The sequence below is a fragment of the Dipodomys ordii genome, unplaced genomic scaffold (assembly GCF_000151885.1).
Source record: "Dipodomys ordii isolate 6190 unplaced genomic scaffold, Dord_2.0 Scaffold97, whole genome shotgun sequence".
NCBI classification, from domain to species: Eukaryota; Metazoa; Chordata; class Mammalia; order Rodentia; family Heteromyidae; genus Dipodomys; species Dipodomys ordii.
Window position 1 is genome coordinate 8,986,788 of NW_012267313.1, and position 20,554 is coordinate 9,007,341.

Below are 20,554 nucleotides of genomic sequence, written 5' to 3' on the forward strand. Positions count from 1 at the left end.
GTGTGTGTGTGTGTGTGTGTGTGTGTGTGTGTGTGTGTGTCCCAGGGAATAGTTTGGATTGCAGGTTGTGTGGCTAGGGGTGTGTGTGTGTGTGTCCCAGGGAATAGTTTGGATTGCAGGTCATACCCAAATATGTATGTATTATTAAGGAACATTTACTTGTTTTGTTCACCTGTCTCTCTCCTGCTAATGCCGCTTCTCCCCCAAACAGGCTGTTTTACGTTCCTGTTGTCAGTTTTTTAGTGTATATTAATTGCATCTAGGAGTTTTACTGTGGTCTTTCAGATATACATATACTACATTTTAATCAGAAAACCCTGTCTATTGCTTTCTCTTTGTCAGATCCCTAGTGCCCTTTTGCTCATCAGATTTCATTAAGATAACTTATGCCTTTTTTCATACATAGATGCAATGTATTGAAATTATTCACCCACCATCATTTCCCCCTCATTTGAATCCTCCAATTGTGTTCTATGGGTATATATAAAAATATACTTATGTATCTATGTATGTTTACATATGCACGTACTGTTCATGAATATATATGTCCTTCCATAAATAAGCAAAAACATGCAGTATTTGGCTTTTTGAGGTTGGCTTATCTCACACAAGATGATGGTCTCCAGTTCCATCAATGTTTTCTTTATAATTGCATAATATCCCATAGTATACATGTTGAGATCTTCAGCTGACTGGACCACTGGGTTCTGGAAATAGAGATGAAATAAACATGAGTATATTGGCATATTGCTTGTATATTGCTTCACTCTTTAACATATATGCCCACTAATGGTACAGTGGGGTCATAAGGAAAGTCTCCTTTTAGTTTTTTGTGTAACCTCCATACTGATTTCCACAGTGGTTACAGTGGTTTCATTCCTACCAATAATGTAGCGAGTTCCTTTTCTCTGCATCCTGGCCAGCATTTGTTTTTTGGTTTCTTGAAGATTGCCATTCTGATTAGAGTGAGATGAAGTCTTAGTGTAGTTTTTGCTTTTTTTTTTTTTTTTTTGTCGGTTGTGGGGCTTGAACTCTGGGCCTGGGTGCTGTCCCTCAGCTCTTCGGCTAAGGCTAGCACTCTGCCACTTGAGCCACAGCACCACTTCTTGTTTTCTAGTAGTTAACTAGATAAGAGTCTCAGGGACTTTCCTGCCTGGGCTGGCTTTGAACTGCGATCCTCAGATCTCAGCCTCCTGAATAGCTAGGATTACAGGTGTGAGCCACTGGTACATGGCCTTAGTGTAGTTTTGATTTGCATTTCCTTATGGCTCACAATGTTGAACATTCCTTCATGTGTCTATCACCTATTTGTATTTCATCTGAAAACTGCTTTGTCAGTCTGCTTGGCCATATATTAATTGGATTATTTGTTCTTTTGCTGTTCAACTTTTTGAGCTTTTTGTATAATCTGAATATAAGTCCTTTATGTGTTGAATAACTGACAAGAATTTCATTTTGTGGTTTGTATCTTGGTATTTGTTTCTTTTGCTGTGCAGAAACTTTTTAATTTGATGTAGTCTCATTTGTCAATTATTGTTTTTGTTTTCTGGGCAATCAGGGTAACTACCTGTGCCTGTAACTTTGCCACTTTTCCCTGTGTTTTCTGGTAGTAGGTTTAAAGTTTCAAGTGTTACTTTGAGATCTTCAATCCATTGAGAGTTGATTTTGAGATTTAGGTCTAGTTTCAGTCTCATGGAAGTCGATAACCAGCTTTGCCCAGCACCATTTATTGAAGAAGCCGTCTCTTCTCCAGTGAATGCTACTGGCTACCTTGTTGAAAAGGTCAGTTTGAGAGAACCATCTTTCAGATATGGCTGACCAGGCTGGCTCTGAACTGCAGTTCTTAGATGTCAGCCTCCTAAATAGCTAGGATTATAGGTGTAAGCCACTGGCACTTGGTTGGATTGATTTTTCTGTTTCTGTGAAGAATGACCTTTAGAAATGTGATGATAGTTCATTGATTGCTTTTTGGCCATTTTAAGGATATTAATTCTGCTAGTCCATGACTGTGAGAAGTCTTTCTATCTTCTGGGGTCTTTAATTTCTGTCTAAAAGGTTTTATAGAGAGCTCTTTGACTTCCTTAGCTAACCTTGGTATTTTATTGTTTTGTGACTAAAATTGTTTTTCTGACTTCTTTCAAAGAATATTCATTTATTCTGTAGAGATAGCTACTGACGTTTTTAGTGTTGAGTTTATATCCTGTTAGGTTTCTGAAGGTGTTTCCCCAGATATAGAAGTTTTTATCTACAAATAGTGATGATTTGAATCTTTTTAATTTCTTTCTCTCATCCTGTTGCTCTGGCTAGGAATTCTAGTGCTGCGTTGAGCAAAAGTGGTGGGAGTAGACACCTTTGTCTTGTTTCTGACTTTAGTGGAAATGATTTCAATTCCCACTCATTTAATATGATGTTAGCTATAGGTTTTCATCTGTATCCTTTAGAATGTTGAGGTAGGTTCCTTTTATTTCTTGCTTCTTTAGACCATTTATCACAAAGGATGTTGTATTTTGTCAAAGGCTTTTTCTGTGTCATTGAGATGATCATGTGATTCATGTTCTTGATTCTGTTCCTGCTATGTATTATTACATTTATTGATTTGTATATGTTGGACTATCCTTGCATCCTTGGGATGAAACCAAAAATTGATCATTGGGTTTGATCTTTCTAATGTGTTGAGTTTGGGCTGCTAGAGTTTTGTTGAGAATTTTAGCATCAGTGTTCATCAAAGAGATTGGTCTTTGATTTTCCTTTTTTGTTATGCTTTTGTCCAGTTTTAGAATGAATATAATACTGCCTTTGTAGAATGAATCCTTTTATTTTTCTATTTTATGAAAGAATTTAACAAGCATTGTTGTTAGTTCTTCTTTTAAGGTCTGATAGAACTCATCAGTGAATCCATCCAGTTCTGGGCTTTTCTTTGTTGGGAAACTTGTGATTTCTTGTCCTTTGCCTGAAGAATTAACACACACATTTTTAGGTCTTTTCACTATGGAGACAAAAGTAGCAGTGAATATTCTTTGTCTAGATTTTGGCTTCTAAATACTAATTTTCTTCAGAAAGGATCAGTGTTCTTTGAAAAATCATTTATTCAGGTCAGGACAAATACTATACAAGATGAATCAAAGCTATCTTCTTGTGTTAGAAAACAAGAAAAGTTGGGTGCCAGGACAAACACCTGTCATCCCAACAATAGAGGAGACTGAGATTGAACCAGTAAGTCTCTGTTACATTCAAGAGGGTAAAGAAGTTTGAGAAAGTCTGCTCAGTGGAAAGAAACTGGACATGGTGAGACATGTCTGTCAGCTAAGGTACTATGGGAAGGCTAAAATAGGAGGATCTTGGTCTGAGTTAGGCAAAACTTGAGATCCTATCTCAAAGTAGCCAATACCAAAAAGGCTAGAGGGGTTGGTACAGTGATGGAGTATCTGCTTAGGAGGTACAATGTACAGAGTTGAAAATCTATCTCCAAGGAAGAGAGAGAAAGGGAAAGAGAAGGAGAAAAAGGAAGGAAGGAAGGAAGGAAAGAAGGAAGGAAGAGAGGAAGGAAGAGAGGAAGGCAGGCAGACTATAAGAGGCCATTGTAGGCATGTCCAAAATATAGAAGAGACAACTTGAACACACTTTCATTGTCCAAAAATGGGACAATACAAACATCATAAAGAATGACAATAATGAATTGCAGCATCACACACAGACCACATACATACATTCATATATATATTTTTACTTCTTACATGGGATTGTAATTACTAGAAAAAAACTTACCAACATTGAAGATTATTAGGGAAATAGACTCATTTTTCTGAAAATTAATAAATAAAGGTAAGGAAATGAAGCCTTTTCCATTAGAAATTTTATTGACTAAACAAAAAGTTGATTTAAAATTGTTTGTAACAGAATCCCACGTAATGTATACAGAAGGAATAACAGAAAGTCACCATTCAGTAGCCCTAATGAAATAATGACTCTGGATGAGGGACATGGTCGAATGCTAAAACCATTAATAGAAGATTGAAGCTTTCTCTGAACAGTTTAGGATCACTAAAAGTAGATCAATCAGAAATTATAAGCCTCCTAATATAATAGGAAGCTAAAAAAAATTAAGCTAAATCTGATTAAGCCATCAGATCTAACTTAAATTTAAAGGAAATAGGAAGTCTAGAGGAAGAAGTTAAACACCACCATAAGGAAATAATTAGCCAAATTCAGAATAGAGGGCATTGGGCAGGATGAATAACTGTGTTTCTTCAACAAATAAATGGCCTAAAAAGGAGAACAGAAAAAGCAAAATCTTAGGTAAAGGACTTAAGAAGCATAAAGCTAAATGTAAAAGATAAATCTTATTTGGATATTGATTTTTTAGAAAGCAACTATTAAAAAGTCATTCTTTTAATAATCGGTACAAACATGAAGATACTAAGTATCAGGTGATATTAGAGGGCTATAGTTAGTCTTGTCAGGGGTGAAAACGACCTTGTGCTGAAAAACGACCTTGTACTGATGTAGAAGAATACCTGCTAAAGTACTTAGAGGTAAAGTGGTGGGTATTAAGATACTCTAGCAGTGATTCAGTCAGCCAGCAATGGGTTAGATAAAACAGATGAGCAAAGTGTAGATCGTTATGGAAAGTGTGGCTGGGCACTGGTGGCCATGCCTGTAAATCCTAGCTACTTAGGAGGCTGAGATCTCAGGATTGTGGTTCAAAGCCAGCCTGGACAGGAAAGTCATTGAGACTCTTATCTCTGGTTAACCACCAGAAAATCAGAAGTGATGTTGTGGCTGAAAGTAGTAGAATGCTAGCCTTGAGTGATAAAGCTCATGGACAGTGCCCAGGCCCTGAGTTCAAGCCCCCTGACTGACAACAACATCAACAAAAAGTGTATAATAGGAGGTTATACTATTCTCTATAATTTTATACATGATTTTAAATCCTTAATGAAAAAAATATTAAGCTTTGTATTGAAATTGAAAACTTTTTCTGATCTCTTAATAATTAAAAGTCACTGTCTTTTTCTTTTACATTCATACAGATAAGTACAAAAATTTGGGGCACAATTTTTATTTGACATTTTTTAAATAGAGCAACTTGGAAAGGGAGCAGTTCTGTAAAAAATAGATTAAAAAAGTTCTTTGGGAATGGTTTCACTAGTAAAATATGTGCTCTCAAAATGGTTTTGATGAAATTCAGGTTTCATAAAGTAGCACAAAATACTATTCAGTAGTCTCCACCCCCATCTTTTCCATTGTCCCAATTAATTTTCTTCACCACTGCCGAGAGAAACTTCATAAAATAGACTTTTAGAAAAACCCTGCTTTTAAAGATTAGAATCAGATTTTGTGGATCTCTCTCTCTATTTAATTTGACCATACGCTATGTCTACTCTTTGAGTGGGAGTGGTAAGGGAAGTTAAGAATAGGAAAGAGATGGAAGAATACACTAAGAGGAGATAGGGTTTCCACTCAGACTTTTTTCTCTGTGCATTCATTCATTTCAAAAAAGTTTGACCCTACAAGTTTCCTCACTTGGTACAGATAGGAAGATGATCTCTTTGAGATAGAGAGACTGAGGCTCTGTTCATCTTATATTTAGTGCTTATCGTGAGCTCAGGGGCTACAGTGTTGGGAAGGCAAGGAATGTATCCTTGAGTCTGAGGGAAAAGTAGGAATGAGCTATTCAGGTGGTGAGGCCAGAGGAGTAGTATGGGAAGCCAAGCAAAGAGTGCCCTGGAAGAGAAAGGCACTGAAAACTCTGGGCATAGTTTTTATTGGACAATTTTTAATTAAATATAGTATAAAATAAATGAAAAATAAGCTCCTTGGGAATTGGTTTCAGTGATATTATATAGCCTTTCAGAATGGTTTTGATGAGGTTCAGATTTTATAAAGTAGCATGTAGCCTGTGGGCTGGAACTCAGGGCGTGAGAATGGGCAGCACCAGAGCTAGGACCAGGGTCTGACATGGGAGGTGCTTACTTGGCTAGTTTAATTTAATTTGGTCATTAAGATCATCTGATAGTGTAATGTTTTAGAACATAAAATGAATGCAGAAATCTTTAATGTACAAGATAGAAAATTTTCATCTCTATTTTCTAGAACCTTAATAGTTTCATTGAAATTTTTTCCCAGCGTTTTTGTTGGTTGTTGTTTTTATGTAGTCTAGGGTCATCTTGAACTTAAAGTTCTCCTGACTCAGCTTTCTGAGTGGTACCTTCACACCTGGCTAAATATTCCAGCTTTATTGAAATATTGACAAATAAAAATTGTATATATTTAAGATGTTTTGATGTAGGTATATCTTATTTCCAGTCAAACTAATTAACATTGATCTCCTGATATTAGTGTGTGTGTGTGTGTGTGTGTGTGTATCTCTAGATCTACTGTCTCAGCAAATTTCAAGTGTACATGCATTATTACTAACTATATGTACAGTCGAAGTCATTGGATATTTAGATTTCCCTTAAATTTTATACCTTTGACCAGCATCTCCTCGTTGCTCATGACCCATTTTTTCTGTCCCTCTCACAGGTCCTGGCAACCACCATCTATGCTTCTCTAAGTTGGACTTTTTGGGGTTAAGACATCAAAATTTTATTTATTTATTTATTTGTTGGTTGGTTGTGGGGCGCTGTCCCTCAGTTCTTCAGCTCAAGGCTAGCACTCTACCACTTGAGCCACAGCGCCACTTCCAGGTTTTTCTGCTTATGTGGTGCTGAGGAATCAAACCCAGGGCCTTATGCATGCAAGGCAAGCACTCTACCACGGAGCCACCTTCCCAGCTCCAAAGCATCTAAATTTTAAATAAGGACAAGATCAGTACTATGGATTCTGCCCTCCCCCGCCCTCAGGCTCTCACATGTCTGAGCATAGCATTGGGTAATAGAGAACAATCACCTGCTTAAGCCACAAAAAGCCTACACAGTCATACACCTACATATATGTGGGCAGTTTAAGACTGAAAATGACCCTCTGGCTGATCCTATTTAATGGTATGTACTTAGATCTGTGTCATTACTACTTTAGTAAATATGCAGTATTTTGTTGAATTTACTTACAGTAGTGATCTGTGTATCATTTGTCGTGTAAGCAACAGAATGAACAAAACCATATCCATACATTTTTAGACATGTCACCTAAAATGGTTCACTGAGAGCAGGGAAGCTGAAGTTAAGAGTGGCAGTACTGGGCTGGGAAGGTGGCTCAGTGGCTCAGTGGTATAGTGCTTGCCTTGCGTGTATGAGGTTCTGAGTTCGATTTCTCAGCACCACATAAAGCAGAAAAGGCCGGAAGTGGCACTGTGGCTCAAGTGGTAGAGTGCTAGCCTTGAGCTGAAGAGCTGAGGGACAATGCCCAAGACCAGAGTTCAGGCCCCACAACCAACCAAAAAACAAACAACAAAACAAAAGAGTATCAGTACCAGGTCACTAAAGCTGTTTGCCAAGAGATATGGAAGGATCACTTGGTCCCTAGAAGCTTTTTCTAAGAAAGGCCCAATAGGGATATTAATTGAATTTTAATGCTTTCTGATAAACACTGACTGCACAAGGCCTTTTTAGATGAATACTTTCTAATCTGCTCTGACCTTTCCTTGAGGTGTTACAACAGTGATTTGTTGGTAGGTTCAAAAGTACATATAGCTTATTTTGGTGAGGAAGGTTTGGAATGAGTCCATAGAGTGTAATAAGGCAGAATGTGTCCTGCCTATGCATGAATGGGCAAGGTGACTTTTCCATTTCTTTTTTTTTTAATTGTGAAAATACTGTACAGAGGGGTTACAATTACATGAGCAAGGTAATGAGTACATTTCTTGACAAGCATTGTTGCCTCCTCCCCTTACCATCCCTTCCTGTCCTCCCTACCCCTCCAACTTCCATTTCTCAGGCACCATATTGAATAAGACTTTAGTTGATGTTTATTTGTTTTTGCCAGTACTGGGGCTTGAACTCAGGGCCTGGGTTATGTCCCTGAGTTTTCACTCAAGGCTAGCATTCTACCACAAGAGCCACAGCTCCACTTCTGACTTTCTGATGGTTAATTGGATATAAGAGTATCAACAACAGACTTTCCTACCCAAGCTGGCTATGAACTGAGGTCCTCAGATCTCAGCCTTCTGAGTATAGGATTACAGGCATGAACCATTGATAACCCAGCTAGTTGATGTTTTGATGAGGTAAATCAGTTGTTGTAGCTAGCTACTACTGTTATAAAGAGATACAATGCAACATTAAACTTGATGCTATTTTGCTTTCTAAACACTAAAATGTTTTTAGGTGTATAGTGTTGATTGGAGCCAAACCAGAGGTGAGCAGCTCGTGGTGTCTGGCTCATGGGACCAAACTGTCAAAGTGGTATGTCAAAGTCTGTATGTAGAAACAAAGTCCTTTTGTCCAGTGCTTTCACTTAGTTGTCTTTTTTTCCCCCCAAAATATCCTTCTGTAGCTTTACTATTATTCAATATTTTTTTCAAAAATATGTTAAAACACTAGAACTTAAAATTTTCTACTCTTTTAGCTATGGACTAATAATTATCTTATCATTGATTATGTTGGCCTCTAAAAGACTATTTTAGTTTATATAAAGTAGATGATAAAAATTCTTGAGGTAGTATGTATATGTAAACATAGTGTATTGTACATACTGTAGACATAAGAGTATATGTTTTTCTGCTAAATAATCTATTCATTTATTTGTAGTGGGATCCAACTGTTGGAAAGTGTCTGTGCACCTTTCGAGGCCATGAAAGTGTCATTTATAGCACAATCTGGTCTCCTCACATCCCTGGTTGTTTTGCTTCAGCCTCAGGTAAATACTTGTGAATTTACCAAAAATTGGAGTAGCCTAATTTTCCCCGCTAGATGGCACTGTGTGCCCTCGATTCAAAGAAAAGTGTATTCCTATTCTTTAAGTTCTTGGGATCTATCCTTCTTTACCAACTTATTGGCAAGCGGCAGCTATGGCCCAAAGTATCTTTAACCGAATCTAACCTTTAAAGACTGGAAAAATTTGAAGATGATAGATAATGTCATAGCTAAGACATACATTTAAAAGAGAAGATCTTTTTCTTTTAGAACAATATTGAACTTTTGAAACACACAAAGTTTGTCACTGAACAGGTCAGGTTTGAAACTGAAGGTCCTAATGCACAGACCTGGTGCTTTACAATTGTGTCCTTAGCTCATAATTGGTAACTAAAAGCCAAAGCCTTAGAATCGAATATACTAGGCAAATTACTGTCTTCAGATCATAATAACTTGTTCGTAGCTTTTGTAAATAAAGTTTAATTGGAACATGGCCATGTCTGTTTATTGGCATATTGCTTATGGCTGCTCTCACACTAGTGTTAAAGTTGTTAGAGGCTTAAAGTGCTCAAATCCAAAAATATTTACCACCTGGTCCTTTATGGAAAATGTATTCTGATACCTTGTATAGAACTTTGAAGGGAGACAAAGCACTAGAAGCTCTTTTGTATAGTTAATTGCTTATGGGAGGAGAAAAGGTGATAGCTAGTGGAGAAGGTAGTATGCTTCTAGTAGCTTTCATTGACTCATCTGAAGTCTAAAGGTAGGCCTTTCTTCAAGTTCACTTTCTTGTAATTCTAAAATTTAAAGTTATTCAAATTTCTGTGAATTCTGCAAGTATTAGATTGAAAACACTCAAATGGCAACTTTCAAATAAATTATATACATATATATCCATTTAGATTATGCAATATTTTGAGATCCTAATAGTAAATAATGGTAATATTTATGTATGCAAGCATAGCTAAGAAACATCTTTTTCTCGAATTAAAAATTAATTGCATTATTTTTTAAAATAAAGAACTGTATATCTTGTAAACTTATAATACTATTATTTTTAAAAATTTCTATGTTGTCTGGGCCTTGGCTTTCTCATCTATAATCTGAATTACATTTTTTCCATAGTGTCAGATCATTTTAAGGAGAGCAGTAGTAGATTTGTCCTAGTCCCAAATTTTTTTTTTTTTTTTTTGGTCATTCATGGGGCTTGAACTCTGGGCCTGAACGCTGTCCCTCATCTCTTCAGCTTAAGGCAAGAACTCTACCACTTGAGCTACAGCGCCACTTCTGGTTTTCTGGTGGTTTATTGGAGATAAGAGTTCCATGGATTTTCCTGCCCGGGCTGGCTTTGAACCGTGATCCTCAGATCTCATCCTCCTGAGTAGCTAGGATTATAGGGGTGAGCCACTGGCGCCTGGCCCTCGTCCCGTTTTTTATCTGAAGTTGAATTTCCTCTTAGATCTTTTATATTTCTGTGGCACAGCTAGCCATAAAGTTGGGTGTATGTTAAGTAAATGGAAACATTATTAATACTCAATATGAAATTATCTCTTTGATCTATGTGTATAGCTTGCATTGGTCAGATTTTATGCTTTTAATTCCATGCAAAATAGCTTCAGATTTAATGCAAATGAGTTTCATACTTGTAGTGAAGCAGATTCTAAGATAACCACAGTTCACTTTAGTAATCATACTTTTCTATTTTTACCTTTGATGAAAACCCCTAATTCAGAGAGTCTTGGTACAAGTTAAAGTTCTCACAAGCATATATATTAGGTTGACATTAGTATGTATTTTCATACAAAAGAGAGATGTTCTTTGGTGTTATATCTTATAGTTTCAGAGGGCCCATTTCAAACCCTGAATGGAATTAGCAGTATCCATCATAAAAATGAATGGAACACATTTCCCTTTCAGTGAAGGCATGTCTGCTGGGAGCTGTAACTGGCAACAGGCACTACATTTTATCATGAGTATAACTGTACTAAGACAGATTATAGATAGTTTGTTTTAAGTTCTGTTACATGTGATTTTCTTTATAATATTATTTAAGGTTCTAAAATTGAATTTATTTAATCCCTTCTTTCTTCCTTCTTTCCCTCCCTCCTTCCTTCCCTCCCTCTCTCCTTCCCTTCCTTCCTTCCTTTCTTCTTTCCTTTTTGTGTGTGTGAGCTGAATTTGCCACATGCATGCCAAGCACACATTCTATGACTGAGCTACACCCCTAACCCACTTTTGTTATTTTTTTTATTCTGGTGACCAAACATAAAATCCAGTGATAAAAATTATGAACTAATAACAGGTGCATTTATTTACATATCAGCCAGAATTATGTGTATTAGTCCTTTATTTGGGTTGAGTCACACATAACTCCTTTCACATTGAACTTTATGTAATATTGTATACACATATATATTTGTAATATTTACCCTGGATAGTATATATAGAATATTCAGAGACCATCTTTTCAATTATATTATCTTAATGTGTTATATATATATATATATTTTTGTCATATTAATTGGGAATTCTTTTGTAAAAAGTGCACAAAATTTGGCCTATACTGTGTTAAGGAAGAAGGTAGATTTGTTTTCTGACAGAGTTGCCAACTCTTGAACTAGATCTAGCTTTAGAGGGAAAGCTGGATATAGATAGGGCTCTGTCTTTTGTCTTTTATAAGTTACCAGATGATGGCAGTAGCTCCCACCCTTCCATTCTTATGATTTCTGACTAACAGGAAAAGTGGAAGGTCCTCTCTCAGATATTCAGGAGAATTTTACTTTGTCTCATTGGTTCAGTGGGTCCTTGTGGTTGTTTTATGTTGTTTTAATTGACTTAGATCCAGCTTAGCTCCTGCAGTGGCCGGCAGAAAATGGGAATGATACCCAAACTTCAAGTGCTGAGGATATGAGGAATAAATCTTGATTAAGTAGAAGTAGGTGATTAGATTCCAGGGGGCCAATGTGCATTATAATGGTTGTACATTTAAGGCTTCAAATAAATCACAGGGGATTTGAGGAATCAAACCAAACACTAAACCTACAAGCTATGAAATGTGTTCCTTAAAACAAAGCAAAACAATCAACAAAAATAAACTTTTTAAAACTTGCCCCTTGAATCAGATCCATTAATGCTGTTTAGAAGTTTTTGAAAACTCATTAAAATGTTGATTTATCATGTGTGTCATTTTCCTAAAATATTTCTTCATGATAATTTTCAAATGTTAGCTATTTCATTAAGTTTGAAAAAATTGGACATTTCTTCCACTCTGCAAAAATACCACAAGGAGTTGTGGTATAGTAAAAACTTAAAGCAAGCTCTAAAACACTTAATGTGCCTTGGTCACTTCAAGGGAGGCCCCCCAAAAAAGTTGCCTGCCAAGTCATATGCAAGGCATTAATAGGCAGGTGAGCTCCTTAGCAGATTTTCTTTGCACGTCTTGTTTCATGTATTTCCTATAGCTTTCCATATTCTCTTATTCAGTCAAAAGCCTTCCACAGATGAACACTAAAGTGTTTTTGTCTGTTATTTCATATGATCTAGAGCTTATCTGAGTTTCGAAAACACATCCATGGTTCATTTTGATGTTTGAAAAGAACACTCGTCTAGCCCACCAGATATTAAATACATGCCATTTACTGGGCATTGGAGATTCAGTGAGGATGAAAGCAAAGTTCCTGTTCGTCAAGAACATACCATCTAGTGAAAAAGGGAGGTACAAACAAGCTAGTGGTGCTGATACACAGTGGTTAGCACATGGACTTATGGCTTCCTAGCACCATGTTCTTGTTTTGTGGTGGTGTGACATTGGTCATGCTACTTAGCCTTTCTGTTATTTCTACAAGAAGGGCAATAAGACCTATACTATGCAGTTTTGAGGATGCTTGAGTTCATGTACAGGAAGGACTTCAAATGGCTGCCACACACAGAGAGAATAAGAACCCTAGAACTGTTACCTATTTTTATGATAACATGAATTCTGTGGAAATGTATAAATGAACTTGTCAGTGCTAGTGGTCTTCAGGGATGCTTTCCTCAGAAAAGAATGTCCAAGCTACTGCCTTAGGAAGTTAGGAGATTCTTAGGATGGAGGTAAAGATGTGGGTTGTACAGAGAACCATATATTTGAAGAGCATCAGAATGGCCTTTGTAGTGCACATGTGCAGCTAGAATGACTATGAGAACAGATGTTTAAAGTAGCTTGCTCTGTACAGGCTCTGAATACACAGGAATTTTAAAAAGTTACCAATCGCTAGATTCATTAGGGAGCCTGGATAACAACTGAATTCTGGGCTTCACCCAAGTTCTGCTGAATCAGAATGCCTTTTGGGAGGTGTATATTTCATCCCAGTTGAATCAAGTGATCAGCTGTATTTGGAAAGCACTGTATTAGTTTCAGATAGCTCTGTCTGATATGTTAAATAAATAGTTTATATCCACTGATGTGGTGGGAGCTGCCATGTTTGTTTTCATAGGAACATAATCATCTAATTTTTGAAAACCCGCAGAGTGGCTTCAGTGCTGAACTCAGAGATAAGGTGGTTTCTTAAGTTTGAGAAGTTTTGTTTTTTTTCCCTCCTCAGTTTTGTAATAATCTTCAACAATCTTTTTTTTGCATTTTTTATTGTAAAGGTGATGTACAGAGGGCTTACAGTTATAGTAAGTAAGGTAATAAGTAAATTTTTTTTTGGGGGGGGTCCAGTTGTGGGTCTGAACTCTTGGCCTGGGCGCTGTCCCTCAGCTCTTCAACTCAAGGCTAGCGCTCTACCACTTGAGCCACAACGCCACTTCTGGCTTTTTTTCCCCTGCTTATGTGGTGCTGAGGAATCGAACCCAGGGCCTCATGCATGTAAGGCAAGCACTCTACCACTGAGCCACCTTCCCAGCCCCATAAGTAAATTTCTTGTCAAACTTGTCACCCCTTCCCTCATTTTTCTCCTAATTTCCCTCCCCCTACCCCACACCCTCAAGTTGTGCAGATCATTTCCAACATATTGTCTTGTGTATATCGCTGTTGCATTGGTTCCCCCCATGTTCTTTGTTTCACCATTGCTTGCTATAAAATATACCATAGTCTTTGCATAAAAACAATCTCAATTGCAAAGCTCATAGTTATGGAACTCAACTTATTTTTAATGATAGGATAAAAGCTTCTATGATAAGCTTCTATGTGTGGCACATATATTGTTAGCTATTTTATTCAGTCTTACATTTTAAGATAATATATGGAAATAAACCAGTTAGGCTACTCCAAGAGTTTAGTCTCCTTAAAGGTTATGTAGGACTTGAATTAATTATTATTAGTAAAGTTAAAACCAAAAAGGAAGAGATAAATGTAGGTATATCTTCATAGCAGAGTTCTCAAAGGGTATTTTGTTTTGTCTAGTTCATGAGACAGAAAGGAAGGATATATGAGCTATTTAAATAAAGGGAATTAATATGAAGTAAACTTTCTTTTGAATCATGAAAACTAAATTACTCCTATTACAGACTGCATAATTGCATAAGTCTTAGCTGTGCCTCAATGTGTGGGGTCTAGCAGTAGTTAAAATAAACCTCATTGTATTGTAAGGAAAAATCATATTTCATATGAGAGACATCTGGCATTTCAATTAGATTAATTTATTTGGGCCCAAAAGTACTCTGTCAGGACTCTGTTGTCTTGACAGTTTTAGACTCTGTGTATACTCATTGTTCTTCCTCTTACTTGCTGCATTTTGAAATTAGGCAGAGTCATAGTACTCCCTGCCAATTGGTTTTGCTGCCAGTGGCAGGTCTGCAACTGATAAGAGAAGCTGGTGATTCAGGTAGGACTATGGCATCATCAAGGACCCTGATGAGAGTCTGGCTGGCAGTGAAAGGCCAGGGCCAGGTGTCTGGAGATGGGATTAATATAAATGCAGACGCCCTGGCAGCTGGAAGAGTGGAATGTCACACACTGCTAGAAGGCCTCTTTCTTGCCTGGGCAACAGAGATGAAGACAGAATGTCAACAGTGTACAATAAAAATGACTTTCAGAGACGTGGGGTTCTTAACTCCTGTACAGCAGTCTTCTTTTTCTGTCCCTCAAGTTAATGCCAGGAGGACAACCTAAGCCATGACTTAAATCTATATATTGCTTGAATATGATGGTGCAGAGCCAGAATATTGTGTGAGAGATACTGATTCACCATCAACCCAACCTTTGTTGTTGAATCTCTTACACATACCTAACAGGTGTGTACCCTTAAGTGAACAACTTGACTTATTTTTCACAGTGAGCCCATCTGTGTAACCTTTACTTGGATCAATAAACATGATTACACCAGAGGACTTCATCTAGTTCTTTATGTCCCTGCTCCTCCCCACTACCCCACCTCCAGGACATCCAGCTCTGCCTTCTAATAGCAGAGATTAATACTTTGCTACCTGTTGTATGCTTTTGTGTCTGATAACTTTTGCTCATCCTTCTGTCAGGTGAGACTCACTCATCATAGTGCTACAGTAGATTATTTTTAATCTCCTAGTCTTCACTTTAAATCAGTTCACATTCTCAGAGAAGGTAATAGTCAGGTAACACAGCTCATTAGACTTTAGACAATTCTTTAATCATGGCTATAGAAGACCTCCAAGTTCTTAACTTACTATTAAATTGTATCTGGTTTTGAAAGCCATTGGTATGTTAAAGAGGAAGCCTCATGTTAAATCAAATGTTGGGATTTTTTAGAGACAAAAACTTGGGGAGTATACCATCTACCCCCCCCTATGATAAGAAACATCCTTTCTACTCACAAGTGATAGAAGTAGAGCTGTTGTAGGTCCTTGGCACATTTGTTGAGAAGCGTACCGACAAAGGGAAGGGTTGTTTGAACTGCCCCAGGACAGTGTCTCTCATCTGAATTTGTCACTGCTTGGTAACTTGACTGTAGGCTTGCTTTCTCCATACAGTAAGACTCTTGGCCACCAGAGGCTCCATGGCTACTTTGACCTTCCAGCTGCAGAGTGATCCTGTGTGGAGAATTACTTGGAGAAGGGAGTGTGCTGTTCCTGGAAGAAAGTTGTTGCTAGCCATCCACATCACTTTGAGATAGACACAAAAGGCTAGGGCAAGAAAGGAAAAGTCATTTCATGAAAGCTGTTTGGAGTTCTGAAACACGTTCTCCTGACTGGTGGCTAAACTGGAGACTGATTATTTTTAGGGTGCCTACAGGTGTTTGAAGCTCTAACCTGAACCAGTTCAGAACTGATTCCCTTTGTATGTCCACACTCATCGATCCCTTTCATCCCTATTGTCCTTAGATCCAAAAAATGCCAATTACTTTCATCTATCAAAGTGTTCTTCAACCTTTTATAAAGTACCTGGATGGTGTTTTCAAATGAAAGTGGAAAAAGATCTCATATGTATGCAAGGAATAGTATGTATTTATGAATCCATAAAAGTACGCCGAAAACATATGAAAGAGATGCCTATCCAATTCCTGATTGCTGAACTGTCAGGGTGGGGAGGGAGGTAGAATGGGATTGGGAGCACAATGAAGATTTTAACTTTATCTGTGGTGTGTTAGGAATTTTATTTTAACATAATTCAGGAGAAAATAACAAATGTCCCAATGACAGAGAGAAAAAACACCTCTCTCCCCCGATTTAGAGAAAAAGTAACCTCGTTGGAGGAATACTTCCTCAAGCAAGCATCAGGCAGCATGGACTGTATGGCATTTGTCTAGGACAACATGAGGAGGTGGCACAGAGCAGTGGTTCTGGTTCAGGTACAGGTTCCATTGCCTAGTGTCCCAGGCTCCATTTTCCTCATTTGTAAAGACTAGAGCAATTGCTTTGATAGTATCATAATTCCTGCTTCATGTCATTACTGTAGTATTTTATAAAAAGTTAAGATGCATAAAATGTTTAGAACAGCATCCAATGCATAAGCATTCAATAACTATTACCCATTATTTTTGTTATTAATGGAGACAGGAATGACTTCCGAACATGGGCATTTGTCTCATTTTCTTGAACAGTAAGGTTATATGGCATATGTGGCATATACTAAGCCCCACTGCCTTACCTTGTTTCAACCTTATAGGTAGTTCTTCATAAGTATGGAAACCAAGGGTCAGTAAAGTAACTTGATTAGACATTATCAGCCAGCAGATGATCCAGTGGGATTAGAACCAGGCTCTAGAACTTCAAAGCCCCTGTTTTTCCTCTTGCCCTATTTTCTTGCAGTGCTGAACCCTGGGTCTTGTACATGCTAGGAAATTGCTCTGCCATGGAATTCAGAGCTCTTGTTCTTGACCTCAACATTCATTAATGGCACACATTCTTATCTTTCTTATACAGCTTTCAGAGAAGTCAAAAACATTGTCTAAATTTAGCTATTTGATGTGACGATGTGATTTAGAATTGGGTATATAAAATAAGTAAAGGTCAATTTTAATAATTAGCATCTTTGGTTACCATATGTTATAGTGTCTACTGTGTACTAGAGACCATGGCTAGTGCTTTACAGAAACTGCATTCTAGTAAATTCATATTTCTAGCTTTTATTTATCCTGTCATTTTTTTCATTTTATTTCTTTCATAGTTTAGAAAAATTGAAAGCAAACCACACGCTTAAATCATTTAGTCAGGGTGACTTTGTACAGTTAGGCAAAGCAAATCATTCTTGTAATATCCTTAAGATGAGGTCTCACACACACACACACCCTATTCTTGTAATATCCTTAAGATGAGGTCACACACACACACACCTTTTTTTTTTGGTGCGGTCGTGGGGCCTGAACTCTGGGCCTGGGAACTGTCACTTCAGCTCAAGGCTAGCGCTCTACCACTTGAGCCACAGCACCACTTCCTTTTACTTCTGCTTATGTGGTGCTGAGGAATCGAACCCAGGGCCTCAGGCATTCAAGGCAAGCACTCTACCACTGAGCCACCTTCCCAGCCCAGCAAATCATTCTTGTAATATCCTTAAGATGAGGACACACACACACACACACACACACACACAAGTAAGCAAACAAAACCACTTACAAGTCAAAATTCTTTGTCTCTGTGAGATTCAAATTTTCTTTGAGTAGGGGTTAAAACATTATTGTTCTGTATTGCTTTCTGTTGCCTTTCACGTTTAGTAGTTCTTATTTAAAATCATACAGAGATGGCAGTATCCTAACAGGGGGAGTATCTTAGCTTGATTTACCTTTATGAGCAGCACATTGTGTCCTGAGCACCTGCTGTGGGGATGGAACGTGAGTAATCAAGTCTTACTTTCCAGGTGATCAGACTCTGAGAGTTTGGGACATGAAGACCACAGGAGTCCGAATTGTGATCCCAGCACATCAGGCTGAAATCTTGAGTTGTGACTGGTGTAAATATAATGAGGTACACGTGTGGCTCCATTTTGTGTGGCTGCTCTTCCTAATGTTGAAACGATCAGTTTCGTTTGTCTTTGTTTATGTGGACTTGGGTGGACCATTAAGTAAATGCAGTCCCTTTTGTTTCTAATTAGTGATTGTGACTGACATGCATTAGCATTAATTGAATCTAAGTGCTCATAAAGCAGGAAAAGTAAAAAACACAAATTCTCAAAAGTTCAGCAGTGCAGCCCTTCCAGTTTGTTTTGGGAAAGTGCTTTATAATTTTTGTAATTTTCTCCTTCCTTCCTTCCTTCCTTCCTTCCTTCCTTCCTTCCTTCCTTCCTTCCTTCCTTCCTTCCTTCCTTCCCTTCCTCTCTCTTTCTTTTTCTTTCTTTCTCTGTGTGATTGCTCTTCACCCTGCCACTTTGTATCATCTTTTGCTTTACTTTCTTTTTCATTTTACTAATCTAGACTGATGAACTTTTTGTAATTTGATTTTTAATGACAGTCTTGATGTTTTTAAATTTTTCTTTCATCTTATTTTATATGCCTAATTTCCAAATTTCTCTATGATAGCCATGTCCATGTGTAACTGTTTTCAAAGCTTCAGCCACATGAGCAAAGAATTGAAAATAGAAAGAGATTTAATATATGCAAATGTACTTAATTGTTTTTTCTTTCTTTTTCTTTTTTCTTTATTTTTGCCAGTTTTGGGGCTTGAGCTCAGGTCCTGGGCACTGTCCCTGAGCTTCTTTGGCTCAAGGCTAGCACTCTACCACTTGAGCCACAGCACCAATTCTGGCTTTTTTTTATTTATGTGGTACTGAGAAATTGGGCTTCATGCACGCTAGGCAAGCATTCTACCACTAAGCCACATTCCCAGCCCTACTTACTGTTTCTGTACCAGTGTTTTGGTTTGGTTTTGTTTTTTTTTTTGGGGCGGGGGGTCCAGTCATGGGGCCTGAACTCTGGGCCTGGGTGCTGTCACTCAGCTCTTCAGCACAAGGCTAGCACTCTACCACTTAAGCCACAGTGCCACTTCCGGCTTTTTTCTTTTTGCTTATGTGGTGCTGAGGAATCGAACCCAGGGCCTCATGCATGCAAGGTAAGCACTCTACCACTGAGCCACCTTCCCAGCCCCACCAGTGGTTTTTGACTGCAAAAAAATTGTCAAAACATATATACCCTATTTTCTAATTTTAAATTAACAAAAGAACATTATACTGGCAGACTCATTTACATAAAAAGAAAGAAAAACTAGTACATATTTAGTAGTAATACTTGATTTATGTGAGAATATCAGTGCTGATGGCTGCAGTTTCAATTTTGACCATCACAAGTGAATTTTTCTTACAAGAAAAATTGTGGCATATGTGATAATTCAGTAATGTGAAAAAGATAATGTTATATACTTTATTGTGATCAAAACTTTTTATAATCATTGCAACTTTCATGCAAATGATCTTATATTAAAGCCTCATGTATCTAGACAATGAATTGCTGTTCGGGTAGATGTAGAGTAGGCTGAGCACTGTCTCTTCAGCCAGGAGCTCTGGGCTCACCACAAGTTCTAGGTAGCAGAACATGTAAAGACTTAATATAGATCAACTGTAATGTTGTCATAGTTGACCCTTCTCTGGATTGTTTCCAGAATTTGCTGGTGACCGGAGCCGTGGATTGCAGTCTGAGAGGCTGGGATTTAAGGAATGTACGACAACCAGTGTTTGAACTTCTTGGTCACACCTATGCTATTAGAAGGGTGAAAGTAAGATTTTACATTTGCTTTTAATATATAGATGAAAATACAAATATAATCAATAAAGCATACATAAAAGAGTATTTTGGTGTTTATGGATTGTTTTGTTGAATTTATTTTTTATTTAGTAATTCTGGGTCCAGCCCAGGGCTTGTTGACTCTAGCAACAGCTCTCCTACTGAGCTACATTCCCTGCTGTTGGTTTTATTAGATAGTATTGTTATGTATTCTAGGCTGGCTTAGAACTCTCAATCCTCCTATGTACTCAGTACTCTGGGATTTGATTCCTTTTTCTCCTGGTCATCAATATTAAGAACAAAAATTCACTCAGATATTTGAATGATTATTGAATGATTAGGACAATGTGAATATTCAGTATATTAAGTTAGATAAAAATGTTTTTCTTACCCTATACCCCCTAATATATTTTAAGATTATTTCCTAACAGTATCAGTTTACCTTTCTGTATTATAATTCTTTATACTTTTCTATTCAGTAGGAAATTCTCTACTTTTTTGAGATTGATATAGAGATGATTAATTTTGCCTTTGACATAGTGATAACTGAATATTTACAAATAAGTAGGATATAGGAAAATTTCTACTCTATTACAACAGCAGCGAATGAAGTAACTTTTTAAAAAAGTAATAAGTTAATTTCTCAGTTCTTAT

The 20,554-nt window shown here is 37.4% G+C and overlaps 1 protein-coding gene across 1 annotated transcript in view; it reads left to right on the forward strand.

The window, feature by feature from the left end:
• Positions 1 to 1,692: 1,692 nt before the first annotated feature.
• Positions 1,693 to 20,554, forward strand: part of Pex7 (peroxisomal biogenesis factor 7) — a 54,007-nt gene continuing 35,145 nt past the window's right edge. Inside the window, exons 1-5 of the mRNA XM_013026788.1 lie at positions 1,693 to 1,782; positions 8,268 to 8,345; positions 8,691 to 8,799; positions 18,046 to 18,152; positions 19,779 to 19,892. Coding sequence (XP_012882242.1) covers positions 1,693 to 1,782; positions 8,268 to 8,345; positions 8,691 to 8,799; positions 18,046 to 18,152; positions 19,779 to 19,892 — 498 coding nt within the window. The remainder of the gene's footprint in view (positions 1,783 to 8,267; positions 8,346 to 8,690; positions 8,800 to 18,045; positions 18,153 to 19,778; positions 19,893 to 20,554) is intronic.